The 22132-nt window shown below is 33.9% G+C and overlaps 1 protein-coding gene across 11 annotated transcripts in view; it reads left to right on the top strand.

Moving 5' to 3' along the window:
* Positions 1-22132, top strand: part of LOC100879726 (uncharacterized) — a 448351-nt gene that overhangs the window by 258872 nt on the left and 167347 nt on the right. The window contains exon 2 of one of the 11 annotated variants that reach the window (XM_076533374.1): positions 4343-4400. The exons of the other annotated variants lie outside the window; for them this stretch is intronic. Within the exon in view, the coding sequence (XP_076389489.1) occupies positions 4343-4400 (58 nt within the window). The remainder of the gene's footprint in view (positions 1-4342; positions 4401-22132) is intronic. 11 annotated transcript variants of the gene reach the window in all.

Raw genomic sequence — 22132 nt, 5'->3', positions numbered from 1 at the left:
GAATTTGGAAATTTTTGAATTTTAGAATTTGGAAACTTAGAAATTTAGAAATCTAGGAAATTTACAATTTGGAAATTTCTGAAATGTTGGAAATTATAGAATTTCGGAATTTGGAAGTTTAGAAAATTTGAAATTTAGATATTTTGAATTTTGAAATTTAGAATTTTGAGAATGTAAAATTTGCAATTTTCAAAATTTGGTCTCTGATAATTTGTACCTTCTCTAATACCCATATTTAATATTTATCCAATACAACTTCCATTATTTCATTTCAATAACCCCATTTAATATTCACTTATCGAAACCTGTCTCGATAACCGGAATAAGCATTAGCATTATTTCACTCCACTGTTCTATATTGTCCACTATATCTTTAAACCATACCAAAGTATTGTTAAAGAGATAGAAATCTTTCCATTTAGAAAGGTAATACCGTAAATCGTCGGTAAACCCATTATTATGATATCTAGAACGAGAGGAGACGAAACCTTTACGTTGAAACGCGTGCACGTGATTGCAACTCGTGCGTGGATAAGGGATTTCTTTGTTATTTATATGAACGCACGGTGTCGTGGTTAACAACCAGTGGCAATTACACCGTCGTTACGCAGCAATTATACAGTTATTCGTGAAACTGCTCGCGAATTACTCGTTCTCGCCTCGCAATAAATTCAGTGTGTCCGATTAAGGCTTTAATAGAATGGGCACGAGATTGCGATGTATATTATGCTGCTACGGCTTTATTAATGATTCTTTGTGTTTGTAAAAGAATAATTACGACGATTTCAAAATAAACATTTCCCTATTTATTATGCAAATGCTCAAGGTGTTGTTTTGCATTGCAAAACTTTTCTTGCATTGTTTTTACATGTAATTAGATCTTGACCTTGTTGAGATTACTTTTTTATTAGGATTAATTTACAAATGGGATCTTAATATTTTTTTAATTATGACGATGTCAAAAATATATTTTACTGTAATCATTAAAGTTTATTTATCTGTACATGACTTTCAATTTACAAATAGATCGTCTGAATATTTCATAAGTTATGAAAAATGTAATATTTTTTTTAATATACAAATAATTAAAATTATTAAAAATATAAATATAAATTTTGAGAACATAAATACAAAATTGAAAATGGTAATATAAAAAAAAAAATTGGAGATAAAAATATAGAATGTTTTTAGAAAAATAAATTTGGTATTTAATTCAAATAAAAAATTATTAAAAAATCTTGTAATATAAACCTTGTCTTAAACCTTGTCAGATTATAAAAATTCTGCAAAACTGATAACTTTAAGAATTAAAAGAAAATAGTCTCAGACAGAATTAATTCTTGCAGTACATCATTCCATAAATAACACGAAATAAATTTCGCCTAAAATATGTTGATACATCAAGTAATTAAAAGAACTATTTCAATCTGCTTCTTCAGATAAGAAGCTATATAAATTCAATGGTATAATAAAACCACGAATCTTTATGCATTAATAGCATATCAGATTCTACATAAAAATTCCAAACAGCATTTAAGAAGAAACCATTCAGAATTAGTAAGATATGCAAAATTAACTAATTAAGATAGTAATTTAAATCGTTTAATGGGAACTTTATAAAAATATACGTATGTATTTATAGACTCTCTATCTTCATTCCGGTAATTTAAATCGTGATTAATGAAACTTGATATTGAACAGTAAATAAGAATAAAAATGTTACGCTTGCATAGGTTCGCAAATCTGGTTGAAGCGGAAAGAAACTATTCTTAAGAACAAGTGTGAATAAAATTGATTACATTGTATGTACTTTTTATCGGCGGATAAAATCTAATGAATTCAACGATATATTGCTTGATGTATGGAATGAAAATTTTGTAACCATTTAATTGTTCCGCTTCGTAATTATCAGTCTACCGTTTTCAATGTTTCTTTTTCATTCTTTATTTTTTTTATTGTTGACTGCCGATTTCTTGATAAAATAATTTTTGTATTATTATTATTATTATGGTACATTAATAATACTGTGATCATTATTTTATTGTTTGTGGTTATTGTGTGTTTTATGACATTATATATTATTTAATTTCATTGTAGTTATGTTACAGTAATAATAATTGATGTCTTATATTGATACATTATTATTATTATTATTATTAGATTAATAATATTCTTTTCATAGTAGCATATTACTGTAATTATAATTATTGTTATATTATACTATATTAGTTATACGGGATCTCTCACAATTAGTGTAGATCTCTGAAATGGTAGCTGACGTGATTTTGAATAAGATTTCCCTTTGCAAAAATTGGATTTGACGCTTCGTTTTTGAATTATTAAAGAAAAACACCGGACCAATCAGAGCGCGAGGACTACGCATGCGCAGATGCGAGAGCGACAGCTTCGAGCCTATAGCGGTTGAGCGCGCGTAATCCGCATGCTCTGATTGGTCCGGTGTTTTTCCTTAATAATTCAAAAACGAAGCTTCAAATCCAATTTTTGCAAAGGAAAATTTTGTTCAGAATCACGTTCTCTAACATCCCTTTGAGAAAGTAACACCAGTTACGTGATTCCCTGTAGTTACAAGCATATTGTGTTGACTACTATTATAAATATGATATATTAACTATATTAATTGCAATTGTAATTATAATTAAACACAGAAGTCTGTCAGAGGCACGTCATTAAAAAATTATTCATTATACCAAAATATCTTCTTTATATTCCAGATTTATACACAAAAATTATTCCAATAATATCTAACTTTTAACACAATCATACAGTAGCTATATTCAATATAAACCACCTGACTGTAAAAGCTTGCACAAAAATGAAGACATATTTTCCTTAAACAGAAGCTTCCATCTGAAGGTCTAATGCTAGTATAACTACCTTTTGTTTATACCAAAGTATTTTACATAATCCCCACAGTAATTATTCATTAAAATACTACGGTGCATGTATATGTACTCTACACTATCACATTAGATGCAATTATCGTAACACTTACAGATGCCCCGATTCTTGCCTCATTTCAATAACAGAGCAATAAATTGAAATTTGTCGTATCCGGTGTAGAGTCTCGGAAAAGCAAACGAAAAATTACCGGCTGCAAGAGTGTTAATTAAGACTTATGAACCGGCTGGCGCCACGAGTAATTGTAGATTAATTTCGTGAATCATTCTCGTGCACACGGGAGGAAAAGATCGATCGGTGGCTAGGCGCTTGTTTCGCGCAGCTTACAAATTTATGCGTATCCTCGGTGAATACTCGAGATATATCGAGAGCACGAGTTTCGGTGCGGAAGTCACATAATTAATGCTTTGCGCTCGGTTTTTCGGAACGAACTCCGGTTCGAGTAACGCGATGTTTTCAACGGGCTGACCGTTTTCATTTAACCGTGGCTATCGATACTTTCGATTTCACTCCATCGAGATCGACGCCAATCGATACGGGAAATTACTGGTTCCGCGACGTACTGCATCTTTTCATACGATTCGTTCGATACGAGTTCGGATGACGCGCAACTGATTTGCTATATGTTCATTCTGCTCGGGTTTCGCTGTGAAGTTGCGAGTTCATATTTGTCGAACGTTTATGCGCTTTTCATTTGACAATGCTCGAATGAGAACCCAGCAATTTTTGTATTCCAGTAGTTTTGTAGGGAGACTTTTCAAGTTTTGTAGCTTTCATAGTTGGAAAAAATTTTTAATTTGTACCGTTTAGCAGAAATTTCTTTCTTCTGGGTCATTTACATTTTCCAATATTTTATAACAAATTGACATAATTAAAAAAAAATATTTTAAAATAGCCCCATCCTTCATGAATAAAACAAAAAAGAATTTAGCTAAATCGGTTCAGTAGTTTCTGAGAAAAAAATTCGTAAGTGAAGTCTGTTTTCGCAAAAATGAACAAAAGTTGCAAACCTTGAAGACTTGTTATTTTTTAACAAATTTAAAACCGGCAAAATGATGACTTAAACCCCCCTAATGTCACATGGACTACAATATACAGTATTAATATACAATATACAGTATTTTGATTAGAGCAAAATCGCAGATGGCGACGTCCAAAAGTGATGTGGCGTAAAATGACCCTTTCACTTGTTTTCAATTTGAAATTAAAAAACAAATATTTATAATATAACAGATGTTAAACGAAGCTTCTTCTTTAACTACCAAATTACATTTCTCATTTCGCAAATAATTAATAGCTAAAATAGTAAAACGAATTAACCAATAATTTCGTACCCAGAATTTTTCGCGTTCTTTTAATCTCAATCTTTCGTTTCAACCGATTGATCACCGTATTAAATTGTTCCTTCGTTTCTCTGTTTCAGGTAAGACCGACACTGAGTTCCACGGTTGCACAATTATTGTTTATTCCATGGGAAAAAGGTAATCGAGTGTAATTGCTCGTTTTCGATTAAACGAGGAAATTGGTTGTTCCAGCTGGCCCGGGTTACACGATCGTTCGTTATAAACGCGATAGGTTTTGATCCTCGAATTCCGATCGTATCGATCCAAACTATTATATTTCGCGAGTTATCTTCGCTTTGACGATGAGGTTTAATCCTTGCCGATATTATCGGGAATTTATGGCCACGAGAGATCACGAGACGGGTCCGAAGGCTGCCTCTACGTAATTGATTAATCGCAAATCGATGCGAAATATACGGACTTTGAATTGGCCGAGAGAATCATATTTGTAGCGTTGAATGCTGTTAATATTTCGATTCGACTATTAGCTACTCGGGAATAGTTACAGAATGTTTCATTTTTACAACTGCTATCGATTTTCGATTATCTGACCTTTTTAACCTTTGCATAAAATGTTGAAATTTTTTCGCGTAACAGAACTGTTTGTAAGAAAAGGATTTCTTTGTTGTACATTGGGTTTTTTTTAGTTTATGTAATAATGTAAAGAAAATTTGAAAGTAAATATCTGCTTTTGTAGTCATAGTTTAGCAATCACTGTAGTATCGATATACATATCAGTGATATTAAATTTAGATTGAAAATTGTCATGTTTAAAAATTTATAAAATTGAGAAATTGTAAAAATAAAATTGACAAATTTCTAAACGCTGAAATTTTTAGATTTTCTAGCTTGAAAATGTAGAAATTCAAAAATTTGTAATCTTGTATATTCTCAGATCAAAAAATTTCAAAATTGACAAACTCGTTCTGAAATTAAGAAATTTCAAAATTTACAATTTAATAGCACAGAAACACAGTAAATTTTCAATCTTCATTTTCTTCAGAATTATATCAAAAAATTGTATTCTATATCTTCTTTCAATTTTTCACTGTTTACATTATTTTCATTAGTCTAATTTTTCATATATATTTCTATTATTTTCATCAATTTTATTTTTCATATATACTTATGTTATTTTCATAGTTTTTATTTTTCATATGTTACATTATTTTCATTATTTTTTGTTTTTCATATATTTACATTATTTTTATCATTTTTATCTTCTCATGTATTTACATTGTCATTGTAAATTATTTGTCATGTGTATATATTATTTTTATTACTTTTATCTTCACATGTATTTGCAACATTTTTATTATACTTATTTTTCATGTATACACATTATTTTCATTATACGTAATGTTCACATATTTGCATTATTTTTATAATTTGTATTTTTCATGTATTTACATTATTTTCATTATTTGCATTATTCGCCCGGATCCTGCATATGTAGGACAGGTGTCGGTACTGGCTTTTATATCCAATAAATTTTAAATTATATTAACCTTTTCGCTACTAACGATAATTATAATCACCCAACGTCACTGTACACTGACGGTGACTTTACTCGTGCGTTAAATTTCGCATTAATTTTTAACTCTGCCAGATCAGAATATAGTATGTTATCTCTCCATGGTCACCAATTTTCACTTTATTACAATATATGGTTAATAATATTCCTCGCTAGGCATTAAAAGTGACGTCCTTCTTGCAGCAAAATTTATTATTATTTCAGAAATTTCAAAAATAATATTGTAATAACATAATGTCAAAAATAATTGAGTGAATTTTTTATGTAGGAAGCTTCAAAGCTGTTAGTTACCAATTTCAAAAATACCTGCATGTTCAAAGAGTTAAAATTCTGAAATTGTTCCAAAAAAAAAATATAAATAAACTTTACTAGAAATATTGTGCCAATAAAAATTACAAAAAATATTCTGTAAATAAAGTAGCAGAAAATGTCATATAAACAATAATGATAGAAACTATTGTGCAAACAAAGATGACAAAAAATATTGCATAAGTAAAAAATTATAGAAAATATATAAATAAAAAATGACAAAAAAAAATTGACAGAAATTATCATATTAATAAAAGTAATAGAAAATATTGTGCAAACAAAAAATTACAGAAAGTATCGAATAAATAAAAATGATAAAAAAATATTGTGTAAATAAAGAATGGCAGAAAATATTGTATAAACGAAAAATGAAAATATCGTATTAATAAAAAATTACAGAATATATCGTATAAACAGAAAATTATAGAAAATATCGTATAAACAAAAATGACCAAAAATTACAGAAAACATAGTATAAATAAAAATGACAAAAAATGACAAAAAATATCGTATAAACAAAAATTACAAAAAATTACAGAAAACATAGTATAAACAAAAATGACAAAAAATGACAAAAAATATCGTATAAGCAAAAATGACGAAAAATGACAAAAAGTACCAGGCCATCAAAAAATTACACAAAATACCAAATACACAAAAAGCGACAGAAATAGCAAATAAACAAAAAATGACAGAAATACCAAATAAACAAAAAATGACAAAAAACATCATGTAAATAAAAGTGACAAAAAATATAGGGTAAAGAAAAATAGAAAAAATAGAGTAAACAAAAATTGGATCCCGTTGGGAAAATATTGGGTAAACAAACACGGGCTGTCTTTGTACGCAGCAGCACCTGTAGTGGCCATAATAGCGGCGATAATAGTAACGCTGTCGACGCGTCGTGCAGCATTGGCCAGACCGACGGCACAGGGGTACGTTTCCTGTCCATTTTAATTGGGTTATTAACGGGTGCGAGCGTTTCCTGCCTCCTGTGACAAACCCAGGCCTCGAAACGGTGAGGCTCGCAGCTGCCACCTCGTCGCCGTCCTGCCGGAAACCAATCTGTTCCGTTTGTCTTTCGCTCCTTGCTTCGTCTTCGCGGCTTGGACATAAATATGCATCGTGCCACTTAAATATCCATATGGCTGGATATATTTGTATTAGCTCGAATGCTTCTGTCGTGTTTTCAGACCGGGCTTCTTCGATTCGTGGACTGTCTTTAAGGGATGAACTTCCAATTTTTTAGGTTACCAAAGGTTTGACATTGGGTCTTTTTCTCTGTAAAAAATTGTCAATGGTAAAAAATGTCTGATAATATTAAATATTCTAGTAATATTTTCTTCTAATAAAATTTGAGAATATTGGAGTGATACGAGAATTTTTGATTTGCAAGACTTTGTTGAATCAAGGTTTATTAGTTCAAGCAAAAATATTTCAGAGAAGAAATAATTGACTATTTACGAGTAATTAAATTATAACACAAGAATTTTTTATTTCCTGACCTTGTTTATTAAGTCAAAGTTCGTAAGATCAAGAGAAAAACTTTCAGTATGAGAAATAATTAAATTTCAATTTAGACACCTTATGTAATAATCACTTCACAAATTGTATTTCATAAATGTGAAATTAAGTAAAATAATTTTAAATTATTTAAATGTGAAATAATGTAAAATTATTTTACAGTAGCATAATTTAAGAATTATAACAGTACATTATTTCATATATAATTGCACTTTGATCCAAATTTTTAGTTTAAGATTCTGTGTCTAAAAAATTCAGACTCCACTTTTTAATGAAAAAAATATCTGCAAAGATTTGCATTATATTAATAAATTCTTGATATAATACTGACGAACCGTTCTCCGAAATATTACAGAATATTAGTTATTAAATTATTAGATACAAGTTCAAATATCATGGGGATTTACGTCATATACAGCGGATAATGATTCTATGAAAATGTTAAATCGTACAAGGTGTCGAAATGAGAATCGTAGCGGAGCACATATCTCAATTTCACCAACGAGCAACGAAAATACATCTCGTATGCATAATCAGCCTAGCAGCCAGAGTTTCTAAACTCGCTGGTCATTGGCGTAACTTCAATTTCTCGTTGATGTGAAATCTTTTAGCTTTAGTAGGAAATTTGGGATTTTTAAAAATTCTAAAATTTGGATAAAGCTGGATATTTGGGAAATTTGTGAATTTGTGATGTGAATTAAAATTTGAGAACTTTAAAAATTGTGAAGAGTAATAATTTGAGATTTTTTGAAATTTTGAAAGATGGAAGTTTGGGACTTTGGGGATTTGGGAATGTGGGAATTGGGATATGTGGGAAGTGACATATGTAGGAATTGGGATATGTGGAATTGGGATATGTGGAATTGGGATATGTGGAATTGGGATATGTGGAATTGGGATATGTGGAATTGGGATATGTGGGAATTAGGGAATGTGGAGTTGGGGAATGTGGGAAGTGGCATATGTGGGAATTGGGATATGTGGGAAGTGACATATGTGGATATTGAGATATGTGGAATTAGGATATGTGGAGTTGAGATATGTGAGAATTAGGGAATGTGGAATTGGGGAATGTGGGAATTAGGATATGTGAGAAGTGGCATATGTGGGAATTGAGATATATGGGAATTGGGATAAGTGGGAGTTGGAATATGTGGGAGTTGGAATATATGGGAATTGGGATATGTGGGAATTGGGATTTGTGGGAAGTGGGATATGTGGGAATTGGGGAATGTGGGTATTAGGGAATGTGGGAATTGGGGAATGTGGGAAACAGGATATGTGGGAATTGGGACGTGTGGAATTGGGATATGTGGAATTGGGGAATGTGAGAAATAGGATATGTGGGAATTGGGATACGTGGAATTGGGGAATATGGAAATTTGAGAATATGGGAATTTAGAAATATGGAAATTCAAAAATTAAAAAATTTGATAATTTGTGAAATTTTTATACTTCCATTATCCCAAATTCTAATTTACCATTTGAAATCTCAGCAAAGTCAAAACTTATAAATTAAAAAATTCCGAAAATTAGAATATTCTAAAATCAATAAAAAAATGTCGAATATGAAATATAAAAATAACCGTACTCCGTCTTCAATTCTCATACGAGATTCAATCTGGTCCCACTTACGCCAGTGTCGCCAGTGCTATAATCACTCACAGAGTTGTTTCCTATAATTGACGATTGATTACGTGCCAACGGGAAAGGCGTGCTCGTTTGTGCACGTGCACACGCACGGATATACACACTTCCGGCGAGCAGACTCTTCTTCATCGCGTTATATAACGCATTTCCATTTATCCACGCGCTTCTTCGGCTCCCGATCTATTTCCATCGAGCCGAGTTATTTCGAATCGTTCATAAATGATTCATGCTTGCGAGCACGGTATTAACACCGTCGAAAAAACGAACTGGCAACTCGTTCCGCCGTATTCGGTGCTTATCCATAAAACGGGGCCTGATCGACGGGAAACACCTCGGAACGTTTCTCCGTGTAAAGAACAAAAGAAGCAATTGACCACGTTGGCATCCTCGCGTTGAATTCCCATGCATATGGATTAAGACGCTCCACATATCGCCGAGTCAAGGTGCAGGATACGTAATCCTGCTGGCGTTCGGGCAAATCATGTTTATTCAGGAACATGTATACGTCGTATAATAATAGAGAGCCATTGTCCATACGTGCGTTTATGTGTGTGTGTACAGATGTCAGGAGCGTGAGGTCGACTCGAAGAAGACACCTATCACAGTCATAGGTCAACCTTTTTACCCACCAACTTGTGGATTGATATGGACACATGAGTCATTTATAAGAAAATTTGAGTAAATTAAATTTTAAGAAAATTTACATTTTTTAGTTGAAATTTACACATATCTCAATTCCACATATCCCAATTCCACATATACCTAGTTCCACATATTCCAATTTCCACATATCCCAATTCTATATATCCCAATTCCAGGTATTCCAATTCTACATATCCCAATTCCACATATCCCAATTCCACATATCCCAATTCCACATATCCCAATTCCCACATATCCCAATTCCCACATTCCCCAATTTCCACATATCCCAATTCTATATATCCCAATGCCAGGTATCCCAATTCTACATATCCCAATTCCACATATCCCAATTCCACATATTCCAATTCCACATATCCCAATTCCCACATTCCCCAATTCCCACATTCCCCAACTCCACATTCCCCAATTCCCAGATATCCTAATTCCCACATTCCTCAATTCCACATATCCCAATTCCCACATTCTCCAATTTCCACATATCCCAATTCCCACATTCCCTAATTCCCACATTCCCCAATTCCCACATTCCTCATTTCCACATATCCCAATTCCCACATTCTCCAACTCCCGCATATCCCAATTCCCACATATCCTAATTCCCACATTCCCCAATTCCGCAACTTCACATTACCCAATTCCCAGATATTCTAATTCCCATATTCCTCAATTCCACATATCCTAATTCCCACATTCCTCAATTCCACATATCCCAATTCCCACATCCCCAAATCCCCAAATTCCTACATTTGTAAATCCCCAAATTCCCACATTTGCAAATTCTCAAATTCCCATCTTTTAAAATTCAAAAAATTCTCAAATTACTACTCTTAAATTTACATGAATTTTTTCTTAAATTTGTATCACTAATATTATTGACGATTTATATGTACATGCTGGTAAGTAAATATCTTCATATAAGAAATTTTTTCTTTTTCTAAGTATACCTATGGATCCATAATAAATCCACATTTTCTAAATAGACCTATCCTGTTTTTATTATTGTTTGATCATGCATGTAAAACATCACATATGCACACATATGTACGTAGCAGTTTCCTGTTATTCGTGAAATGCTCCCGCGGGTACAAAAACCTTGCGATGGTTAGGCTATAGGTTCATTCGGTAATAAGTAAAGGTAAATCGTATCTCTTATATTCATTGTTCCGCTTCATCGGAAGATCGTTTAGTAAAACCGTCGTTCTTTTACTCTTTTCTGATCAGCCAACTGATTATATCCAGACAGATTAAACATTTGAACGGAATCAGCGGGTCTAATGAAATTTCCCGGCCTCGCGAAACGGAGCTTTCATCGTAGCTTTTAGCGTTTACAGAGCTAATAGTTTAACATGCTTCTCCCATCTCGAGCGGAATTTTCAGGCGTCGTCGCCTGGAACCCCTTCGAGTGGAGGATCCGATAAAATTTCTCATTTGCACAGGGGCGAATGGTCTGTTGACTTTCTCCGGTTGGCCTTCGTCTGCGAGGGACGTATCGTTTCAACGATTTCGCGATTGATAAGGCAATACAGTGAAGTCCCGATATAAGCAAATCTTTCCGATCTGAACTTCCGTTTGTTTCGTGTTCTGACATTGATTGAAGTTTGCTAAATGTAGAAACATGAGTGGAGAAAATATTCAAACTGAACGTAAACGAAGAGTGACATATATGTGGACGAGCCTATATGCAAAAATAAAACTTGTTTGTTTTAGATTATTTTTTACGAAACTTTTAACTGATGCATTTGTGATATTTTTCTGATTAAAATGAGACCAAACACAACGCAATTCGGAGTATGTTACTTATTTCAAGTATTTCGCTTGTATCGAGTACTTCACTTCAAGTAAAAAAAGTAAACTTTACTCTGAGTTATTGGTTTTATACCCGCACTCCTCAAGTCTTTTTAGATTTAGTCCTTTAATTCTTAGTTTGAACTTTTTTAAAAGTCCTTATTTTTAAAACCTTCGTCGTATATTCATGTACAGAGAACATTCTACATATGACCACTGATAACACTATATTCACCACCGTGATTAAAAACCCCTCTATACTGATATTCTGATGGAAGCTTCCACCAGAGTCCCATTCCCCTAGGTTGCCCCTGAACATGCCCTATGTCCTCAAATACCCCATACCACTAATTGTCCAAGACCCAATGGAATATCACATACCCCGGAATGCCCCACACTAATGTCATGACATTGTTCAGGAAAGTGCCTCAGACTTAAGAATATTTCACTTCTCTAAAAGCCCCCACACTACTATTTGTCTGAGACCTCAGAGGTGCCCCAAATCCTTGAAAGTCCCACATCTCTAAATGCCCCACACCACATATAATTGTCTGAGACCCCGTGGAGTCTAAATGCCCCAAACCTCTTAATGTCCCACATCCCTAAATGCCTCACACTACTATTTGAGACCTAAGAAGTGTCCCAAATCCTTGAACACCCCACATCTCTAAATACCCCACACCACTCATAATTGTCTAAGATCCATGGTGTCTGAATGCCCCAGATCTCTTAATGCTCCACATCCCTAAATGTCTCACACTACTATTTGAGACCTAAGAAGTGCCCCAAATCCTTGAATACCCCACATCCCTAAATACCCCACACCACCTATAATTGTCTGGTACCCCATGGAGTCTGAATGCCCCAGATCTCTTAATACTCCACATCCCTAAATGCCTTACACTACTATTTGAGACCTCAAAAATGCCCCAAATCCTTGAATTCCCCACATCCCTAAATGTCTTACACCATCCATAATCATCTGAGACCTATGGAGTGCCCCAGGCCCCTAGATGTCCCACATCCTTAAATGCTCCACATCCCTAAATGCCCCACATCTCTAAATGCATCACATCACTAATAGTCCAAGTCCCAGCAGAGTGCCCCAGAGCAGTCTTATTCTAAAATACATCCACACGCTAATCACCCTCGTTATTTGCAACCACCAAACCGTATCCACGATCATTCGGTTGTAATCGTGTACATCATTTTTGCTTATATCGCGGCTTTACTATACCATCTCCCTTTCCTCCTGTTTTTCCCTTCAACACCCCAGCAACAATTCTCCCGTTAATTAACCAGTAAACCGACTGACAGGGAGCGGTGGCCTCCTTTTTTAGCGACGGACAACGTGGCTCTCATATTTCGTACGCTCGCTCTGTTCGAAACTCGTCGGGTCTTAAGGCGTATGTACAAGCAGAGGCGAACTGCAACGTCGTATAGGCGCGTATGCACCGCGAACAATGCATATTCATGAAGCGACGTGCATATTTACGAGCGGCTGTTCGCCGGGATCCGTGGCACAACTTTACAACGCTCGCAGTCGACTGTCTTCGTACAAAGGAAGCCGTGCCCCTCCTTGATACGTCGCTACTCAATTACAGTGTTTCTGGATCGAAGACTGTGCTATTGCCTCTCTAAGTAGCACGTGCGCTCGCATTTCGCCACTTAGGGAGGTGCTCTTTTTTGTGACAGGTATTTATAATGGCTGCATTTACGGCAAGATCATTAGCAACCGAAATGTCGTGCGTAATTACGGAGGGAGCGATCTCAAAATTGCTATATGCAACTGCGGTGGACGTCAATTAAAAACTGCAGTTGACTTTAACGTTTTATTTATGGAACCATCAAAATGTATTTTAGATCTCTTATCTTAAATTGCAGGAATAAGATGCTGTTACTGAAACAAGGTGACATGTAAGGTGACTTTTGTGGAAATGAAGAGTAATTGTATAAATTAATTTATTATTACAAAAATTGAAATATTTACACCGTGTAACAAAACGTTGACCTAGTGAACGAAACATTACCAAATAGCAGAATTGTTTGTGTTACGAAGTAATCACCCAAAACTAACCAAAGCAATATTCTATGATGGAAGCTGCAGGGGTGCCGTTCAAATGAATTTACCTCAGACTAGTCTCGGTCAATTTCAGTTTCTAACGACTGGTATATTGTTCCACAGCGCATCAATTCCCTTCAATTAATCACGGAAACGGCAGCGTAACAATTCCGACGTTCAACAGTTCTGTTCGCGAATTTCAATTCATCCTTTTATCGCCGGTCGACCGTTTTGGAAATTGGGTCAATTAAGCGGTAATTAACGCGAGTACGGCACGTGCACGAAATCATTAGGATGTTCTCGATCAAAAGAAGAAGAAGCAGAAGAAACAGCGTGCCAATAGGCCGGTTAGGGATTCTTTTAAAAGGAAGAAAGTACAAACAAGTCGTTCGGTGAAACGATGTTATTAAAAGTGGCTAATTGCCCCGTTTTATTATTGTCGGCCTGGTCGGCGGTCCCGAATAGGCGAGAGGCTGTTTTTCATTCGACGGAGCTAATTAATGATCTCCGCTTCGAGGGGAAAAAAAAGAAGTGGGGAGAGAAGGAACTCTCACGAGGCACTCGACGCACTCGTTAAAGCCGCTTTATCGCTGGATGTTTGCGAAGCAAACGTTGTCGAGTACGCACTTTGAGCGTTACTCCTTTCACGTTTCACCGATAGAGATTCGTATAATCGTGACCGGCTTCGATAGAATTTACCTTTAATTACATTAACTGCATGAAAAACCGGCCAGCCACTCGAGATCGATCAGCCCGATCGATCGAGATCGCCTGTTAGAACGAGTTTAAAAATACACCACCGGATCTGATTGTTCTGTTCAATCGACCAGATTGCTTGAACTTTCTTCTGAATGCTGCCTTTCCACCGGCTCGCTTATTAATTATGTTCCTTTTTTCTCCGGTCGTTTCTTCTTAACCGTCTGAAACTTTCACGGTTGCTACGCCTTTCATCCCGTCACCGCCGACGAAAAAAAAGATTAATTAATGGTAAACACCGTTCTTATTTTTGCGGCGATCGGAATGATGGAGGTAAATTTAATTACGAGGGGAGCTTTTTGTTTGCGACCTTGATGTTTCGTGATTTAACCAGTCATCGCAGGAAAAGTTTTTTATTTATTTTATTTTGAGTACTTGAGAATTTAGAGGTAAATAAATAATTTTGTACATCTCAAAATTTTCAAATTGCTAAATTTAAAAGTTCCAAACAAAATTTTCTAAATTTCAAATTTTTAAACTTCAAAGCCTATTTTGAAAATTTGAAATTTTCTGCACCTACATTTCACTTTAAAGATTACTTAAAAATGTACATAGCTTCTGTTCAAATTACCGTTTACTATATATTATTAGCAACAATCTCTTTAACGGTGTTAAATTTTCAATCGATTTCCTACCTGCACGTAGATTCATTAAGATTTCAAAGTGGTTCAATAAACATAATTATAATATACTAGAAGCTGCTCCGTTCCTGTTTGTCGTCCAACATTTTATCGTCGATAAAACGGGTTAAATTTTCCATAAAAAATTGTTCAAGGTTCATCTTGTAATTTGCTGTTTGCACTTTTATCGACGTGGATCATCGTAATTAAACTTGGAGGGCTATCGTGACCGATAAAGTGCAATTTTAATTGCATCCTCTGCGTCACGAGACATTAATGCGTGATTGGAAAGATAATTAATTCGAGCCTGCTTGGAAATGGGCTTCGAAAATACAAGTCCGTTTGGAAGTTAATTCTTATCGATTGAGGCTCCTCAAGATATTAACAGTGAATACACGTACGATATGTAATTAATGAAAATTATATTTCCGTGATCTTTTCTTTTTCACTGGTATTTTCGAAGACTGTGGATTAAGCAAATGATCTGTATTCTCCTTTTCCAGGATACATTATTTTTGTATTAACACGGTTCAAGTATGAAGTTGTTTCATAGCAGGATACAAGTTTAAAACTTCTTATTTTTTTTTACGAATCTTAATAATTGCAGGTTGCAACACAAATTGTGTTCTTTGAAATCCGAACCTAAATTTACTGCATATCAATGGCCGCAAATATTTACATTCCACTTGCGCATTCGTGCAGTGTCCCTGCGGGCATAGTTGCCCATTACCGGTACAGACATGAGCAAATCTGACTTCCCTAGGGAAACTATGGCAACCAGAGGGTAGTTGCTCGTTGATCTCTAGTGAACTTCGGTGAACTTTGGTGTATTAGAAATTTTGATTTGTGGATGGAAATTTTGGTGATGGATTAAGAATTAAGCAATACCGAAATTTGGGTACTGAATTTGGGGATTTGGGAATTTGGTGATTTTAAACTCTTGGGACTTGTAAATATGAGAATATTAGGATTTGGAAATTTTAGGATTTTTAGTGTATTTGGAGATTTTTTTATGTGGGAATTTGGAGATTTGGGCATTTAGAGATTTAGGGATTTAGGGATTTGGGGATTTAGGGATTTGGGGATTTAGGGATTTAGGGATTTAGGGATTTAGGGATTTAGGGATTTAGGGATTTAGGGATTTATAAATGTGGGAATTTAGGGATTTTTAGTTTTGGGGATTTGGGAATTTGGGAATTGGAGGATTTAGGGATATAAGGATTTTGGGGGTTTGGGAATTTAGGAATTTTTGGTTTTGGGGATTTTTGGATTTGGGGATTTGGGGATTTAGGAATTTAGAGGTTTAGGGATTTAGGGATTTAGGGACTTGGGGATTTAGGCACTTGGGGATTTTTGATTTTGAGAATTTGGGGATTTAGGAATTTAGGGATTTAGGGGTTTGGGAATTTAGGGAGTTCAGAATTTAGGGATTTAGGGTTTTAGGGATTTTTGGTTTTGGGGATTTGAGGACAGGAAAATTTGAGAAGTTGGTTATTTAGAAATTTAGGAATCCGAGAGTTTCTAAATTTGAAGATTCAGAAATTTGAGAATTTGGTTATTTAAGAATTTCAGAATTTCTAAATTTTGAAACCGAGAAATTTGAGGATGGGAAAATTTAATAAATTGGCTATTAAGGAATCTTGGTATTTGAAGATTTGGATATTGAGGAACATAGAAATTTGAGACTTTAGATATTTGGAAATGTAGAAATTTTTGAATTTCAATAATTAGAAATGCAGTAATTTAAGAATTTGATTATTTAGAAATATTGCAACTTGAGAAGTTGAATATTGCAACTTGAGAAGTTGAATATTTGAAAATACAGTAATTTGAGAAATTGGATATGCAGAAATATAGCAATTTGGGAATTTAAATATCTAGAAATATTGCAACTTGAGAAGTTGAATATTTAAAAATACAGTAATTTGAAAATTTGTTTATACAAAAATCTAAATAAAAAATGTTTATATTTAAAAAATCATCAAGCTTACATATACCTACCTAAAGAAAATCTACGTACCAAAAACAAACACATACCTAAAAAAAAATATGTATCCAAAATAAAAATATGTCCACACAAACTAATTGTCCCAATATCGACTTTTTCCTGAGTCGATCATTTTTTGTAATTGACATTTATGAAAGAAAAAAAAGTACCTTTATAACCAGGTTTTACATTTGCATCCAAGTTATTAGCCGGCAACGACAGGATTAAAAATTATTGCGCTTCACGATATCGCGACGTGCATCAAGTTTCATCGTATTTGGTCGCTGCATATATCTGCATTCAGGATGCATCAACTTTTACGCGTGCATAGATACGTGAATCGGTGAAAATTTAATCGGATTATACGAAAAATTCTCTGACATTGCACTGGGCGGTTGTATTTTCGTCCGTGGTTATTTAACCGGCTCTCAAACTTCGCGCGAGGATAATTGTATAAAATAATCGAATAATCATGACAGAGGCCGTTGTACCCAGGAACGTTGCAGGGTGATTGTCATGTTCGTAATACGTATGGAAATTTTCATTTCGTTCGTTCTCTCTCGTTTATTGAATTTACCGCTGAAAATTGATAGCGCTTTTTAATCTCGCGTCCCCTGCGAACAGAAAACTTGTTTTTTCTTTTATTTTATTCCATTATTTTTCCATTTGGACGATCGTTCGGTATTGAAACACGGTAAGTCCGCGTTTATTAATATCAGGCAAAATTTTTATGTTTTTATGAATATTCAGACAGGGTAATTAACTTACTGATTTGGAGAACGTTGTTTTTTAACGAATCGTTTGTTATGGTGTTGTTTGTTGTTCGAATGCTTTTATCTTAACGTTACGTTGATGTTTCAGTAATTTCTTTTATTGAAAATTAGTGAGTACCAATTTTAGATAATTTTTATTACAATATAATATTTTTCATTTCGGATGAAAGATGCGACGTCTATAAATATACATAATGTACATATACATATACATATACATATGCATACACACATACATACACATATACATATGCATATGCATATACACATACATACACATACACATACAGATACGTACATATGCATATGCATATACACATACATACACATACACATACGTACATATGCACGTATGCACATATGTACATACATGTGCATATACATATATACATATGCATATGCATGTATAATGTAATTTCAACGAAACAGTTAACTATCCAACGTACTCGAAATTGATACAATTAATGTACCTTAAGCTTCAGTAGCACCGGAATTAACTTTATGACATAATAAAAAAGAAAATATATTCTGAAAAGGAAAACCCTTGATTAAACGACAGCCACCTGTTTCTAGAGCATCTTGTACATTTACCAGGAATTAATTCATACATTTTCATAACGTATGCTAATTTATGTACATTCGATAATCGAGCATTGTATCAACTGAAATACTTGTCGTGTAGATTCAGATAAAGATAATCCACATCTTTATAAGTCCACGTCATTAAATATTGTAAATAGCATTCTCTACTTATTTTTCTATCCCAATATTTTTTTTAACGATAATCGTTCGGTAATTTATAAAATGTCTCACAGGTTGTGTAATTATAATAAACGTGAACTTTTATGAAGAGTAAAAATAGTTTTGAAATATATAAAGTTTCAGTGTTTTTAGAAGAAAGATTGTATTTTTATTATCAATTTATATTAAGTAAAATATGAGTTAACATTCATTGTCAGTATAAATATGGAATTAAATGTGTTTTCAGATTACGAAACAAAAGTAATTCAAATTGCACGCTTTGTATCTCGATTCGCTTTCTTGTGGAGTTCACGAAGAGAGGTTTTTCAACGTTACCAATTTCTTACTCTCTTGAAATTATTGTGTAATTTGTGTCGAGTCATTTTGCAAATTGCTTTGTGATTGATGTTGATCTGTTTCAATTAGGATTCATAAATCTTCGTTGTCATTTCTTTACTTGTTTCGAAGTACTTCAGAATTTTTGGAGCTGCATGATGAGTCTTTCTTTGAATTCAACGATAATCTGGTTCACATATGTTTCCTTTTAAACAATATTTTATAAGTTTTTTTAAATCTGATAGATTTTAAAGATTTTTATACAAGAGAATTGTATTTGTGTTTATTTTTCTAGCTTGTTTTTAATTACAGTTTAAGTGTGCTTAAACGATATTTCGTTAAGATATCGTTACGGTAACTGGAAGTGACTGAAGTAGAATGTAACGCGTGATTTTATCATTTAAATCTATTCATGTTCGTTTAAACTCCACGCCTAACGTGATCCATAACCTTATCACCCAGATCTATTTATTCTGTTTTAAACTTCAAATCTAATGCAATCTAACTTCAACCAAGAATTATTAGATTTGACTGATGAAATTATAGATTAGGTCAGCTTAGGTTAAGCTTGAAGTTTAAATGAGAATAGATACATATCAATTATTAAAATCACTTTAAATTCTACTTTTATTTACTTTAACGATATCTCATTCTATATCAATACATTCAATTATCAATATTTCGGTTTTATCGATACTTCCATAATTTTATAGATAGGCACTTTTAGACTCAAAATTTATAAATTTGGTGATTTAGAAAGAAATGTAGAAATTTAAAAATATAAATGAGTATAAATACAGAAATTTGAAACTTAAAAAGTCGAGAATCTGTCATTACCTGCTCCGCCATTTGCACGACCGTGACACGCAATCGGTCAAGGATTTGCTAAAATTGCGCTAGCTTAACAAGAGAACAAATGATCATTACTACCGAACCTTTTACAGAACAGTGTTATCAGGTTTTACGATTAGGATCGCGTGAACTGCACACGAAACGTGCGAATGCACAAAAGCGTGATGTCATCTCCGCTTATTTGCGGTAGGAGCGTAATTGCGAAGCACCCAAGGCCGACTGCCTTGTCTGCCACTTTGTGTAATTTTTAGGAGAATCGTGTCTTGACAAATTATCATTATATACCTTCGTGAGACGTATACCACTTGTCTTCGGCAGCGTTGCATTATTTATATACTGTTTGAAAAATCTCCGTTCATTTTCTGTTGTTCTGTGATGGCTCTTCATGTTTGCTCGTTGTGCGCAATTTCAACTCGCAATTGTGTCCATTCATAACATCGACCACTTTCGTACGCGATTTATGCAGCTTGATACAATCTGATCTTTTCGCATGCGAGCTCTCTATTTAATCTTAATATTAAGTTATATCACGCGAACTAGTGTTAAGTGGATAATTTCGGAAAATTATTCCATAGTTTTCCTATGTACCTCATTTCTCTACAACGTCAATTATCCTTCAATAGCAATGTATAACTTTATGCGATTAAAAGTGCTAGATAGGTATGCGCAATTGTGAGGCATAGCAAGGTTGGATCTGCGCAGAAATTGTGCGCATGCGCACATCGGTAGATGCGCAGATGAGAATGCGCAAGCTATACAAAAATGATAACAGATACAGTATGCACAAACGAATATATAAATCACCTTATCTAAACAACATTGTAACTTAATTACGTTTATATTAAAGTTACAATGTTATTCGTATGTAATAACTTGTTTAAAGTCTATAAAATACGCAAAATTTACGAATGGAGATATAATGTTACTTTCAATCTCCAGGATGAATATAATATTTTACATAAGCATAGTCTAAAAATAAAATCAATTGTATTCTGAAATATCTATCTTTACATCAACATGTTGCAAAGAAAAAGATTATACAATTTGCTGTCGATAATTAATCGTGGAATCTCATGTCAACACAATGCGCAATGAATTTTAATCTTACAGTAATTAAGAAAACATTCTTTGAAAATAATTTTCTTCGATATTCATCTACTTAACGCAGCGATAATAATGTTCAAAGTTTCTTCTGAGAGAAGAGAAAACAATAACTAATTTCGAATCTTCAAAGCAAATATTGCAGAGTTTCCTCTGCAGCTGATTCTGTTCAATGCTGTGCTAGCAACCAGGCAAATTACGTAACTGTAATTGCAATAAAAACACGAACGATTCGTCCCGACTCGCATGGCAGAAGAGAAAACGTAATAAAGTCGCTCGAGGCCAACTCTATTGGGTGTACGATCAATGAAATTACAGAACTAATGCACGCACTTTGGACTATTCTGGAGAGCAGAAAAAATACAAACCGCTCCAGTTTCACGTCTCAGGAGAAAACCTATCGTATCGTTTACCGGTATACGTGGCTCCGTAAATGGGTTAACCTGGTTTACTGTTTGGTGATACAATAATGACTAATGAGTATGTTCGTCTCGATCAACCTTCGTTTAACACATTCGTTAGAGAGAAACTTCAACGTTGATTATTCGAAAAATTGAACATGTCAGCGACAAGTTAACTACGCAAACTGGATTATAATTTTGAGACTCTGTTAAAAAAGATATTGAGTTATCTGTTAATATAATTTCGACTTAAATTTAATTGCAGGATATTTTTTTCTAGTTATAGGACTTTGCATTTAGAGATAGGAGTTGGCATTTTAGAGATTTGAGAATTTGGATATTTGCAATTTTTATATTTTAAAATTTTGGGACTCGGTGCTTTGAAATTACGGAATTTTTTAATTTTAGAAAATTGTAATTTTTGAAGTCACTGATTTCCATTGGGATGAACTAATTCATATTCTAATTTACGTTTAATCATTTACAAATTCATGACACACCGGTTTAAGAAAGAAGTTCCATTGCGCAAAGGCTGTATTCAATATTTCATTTCAAATGAACCGCGGCGCATGCGTACCAGGCAATTACAAGCTGTCCGCAACTTTTCCTCTTCCGACAGCCTGCCTCTATCTAATGAGACTTTATGCAGCATCATTTTAATTCCTAGACGATTTTGATCGCAAACGGCGTTTTGTCGTTGATAAATTGAACATCGCGTTACACCAAAAGGGACACGGCGCGTTTTACGCAACGCATGGTCAGTTAAGCAGTCG

Source organism: Megachile rotundata, chromosome 7, assembly GCF_050947335.1.
Source record: "Megachile rotundata isolate GNS110a chromosome 7, iyMegRotu1, whole genome shotgun sequence".
Lineage (NCBI taxonomy): Eukaryota > Metazoa > Arthropoda > Insecta > Hymenoptera > Megachilidae > Megachile > Megachile rotundata.
Note: the sequence above shows the minus strand (reverse complement) of the source record. Positions and strands in the feature narration are given on the sequence as shown.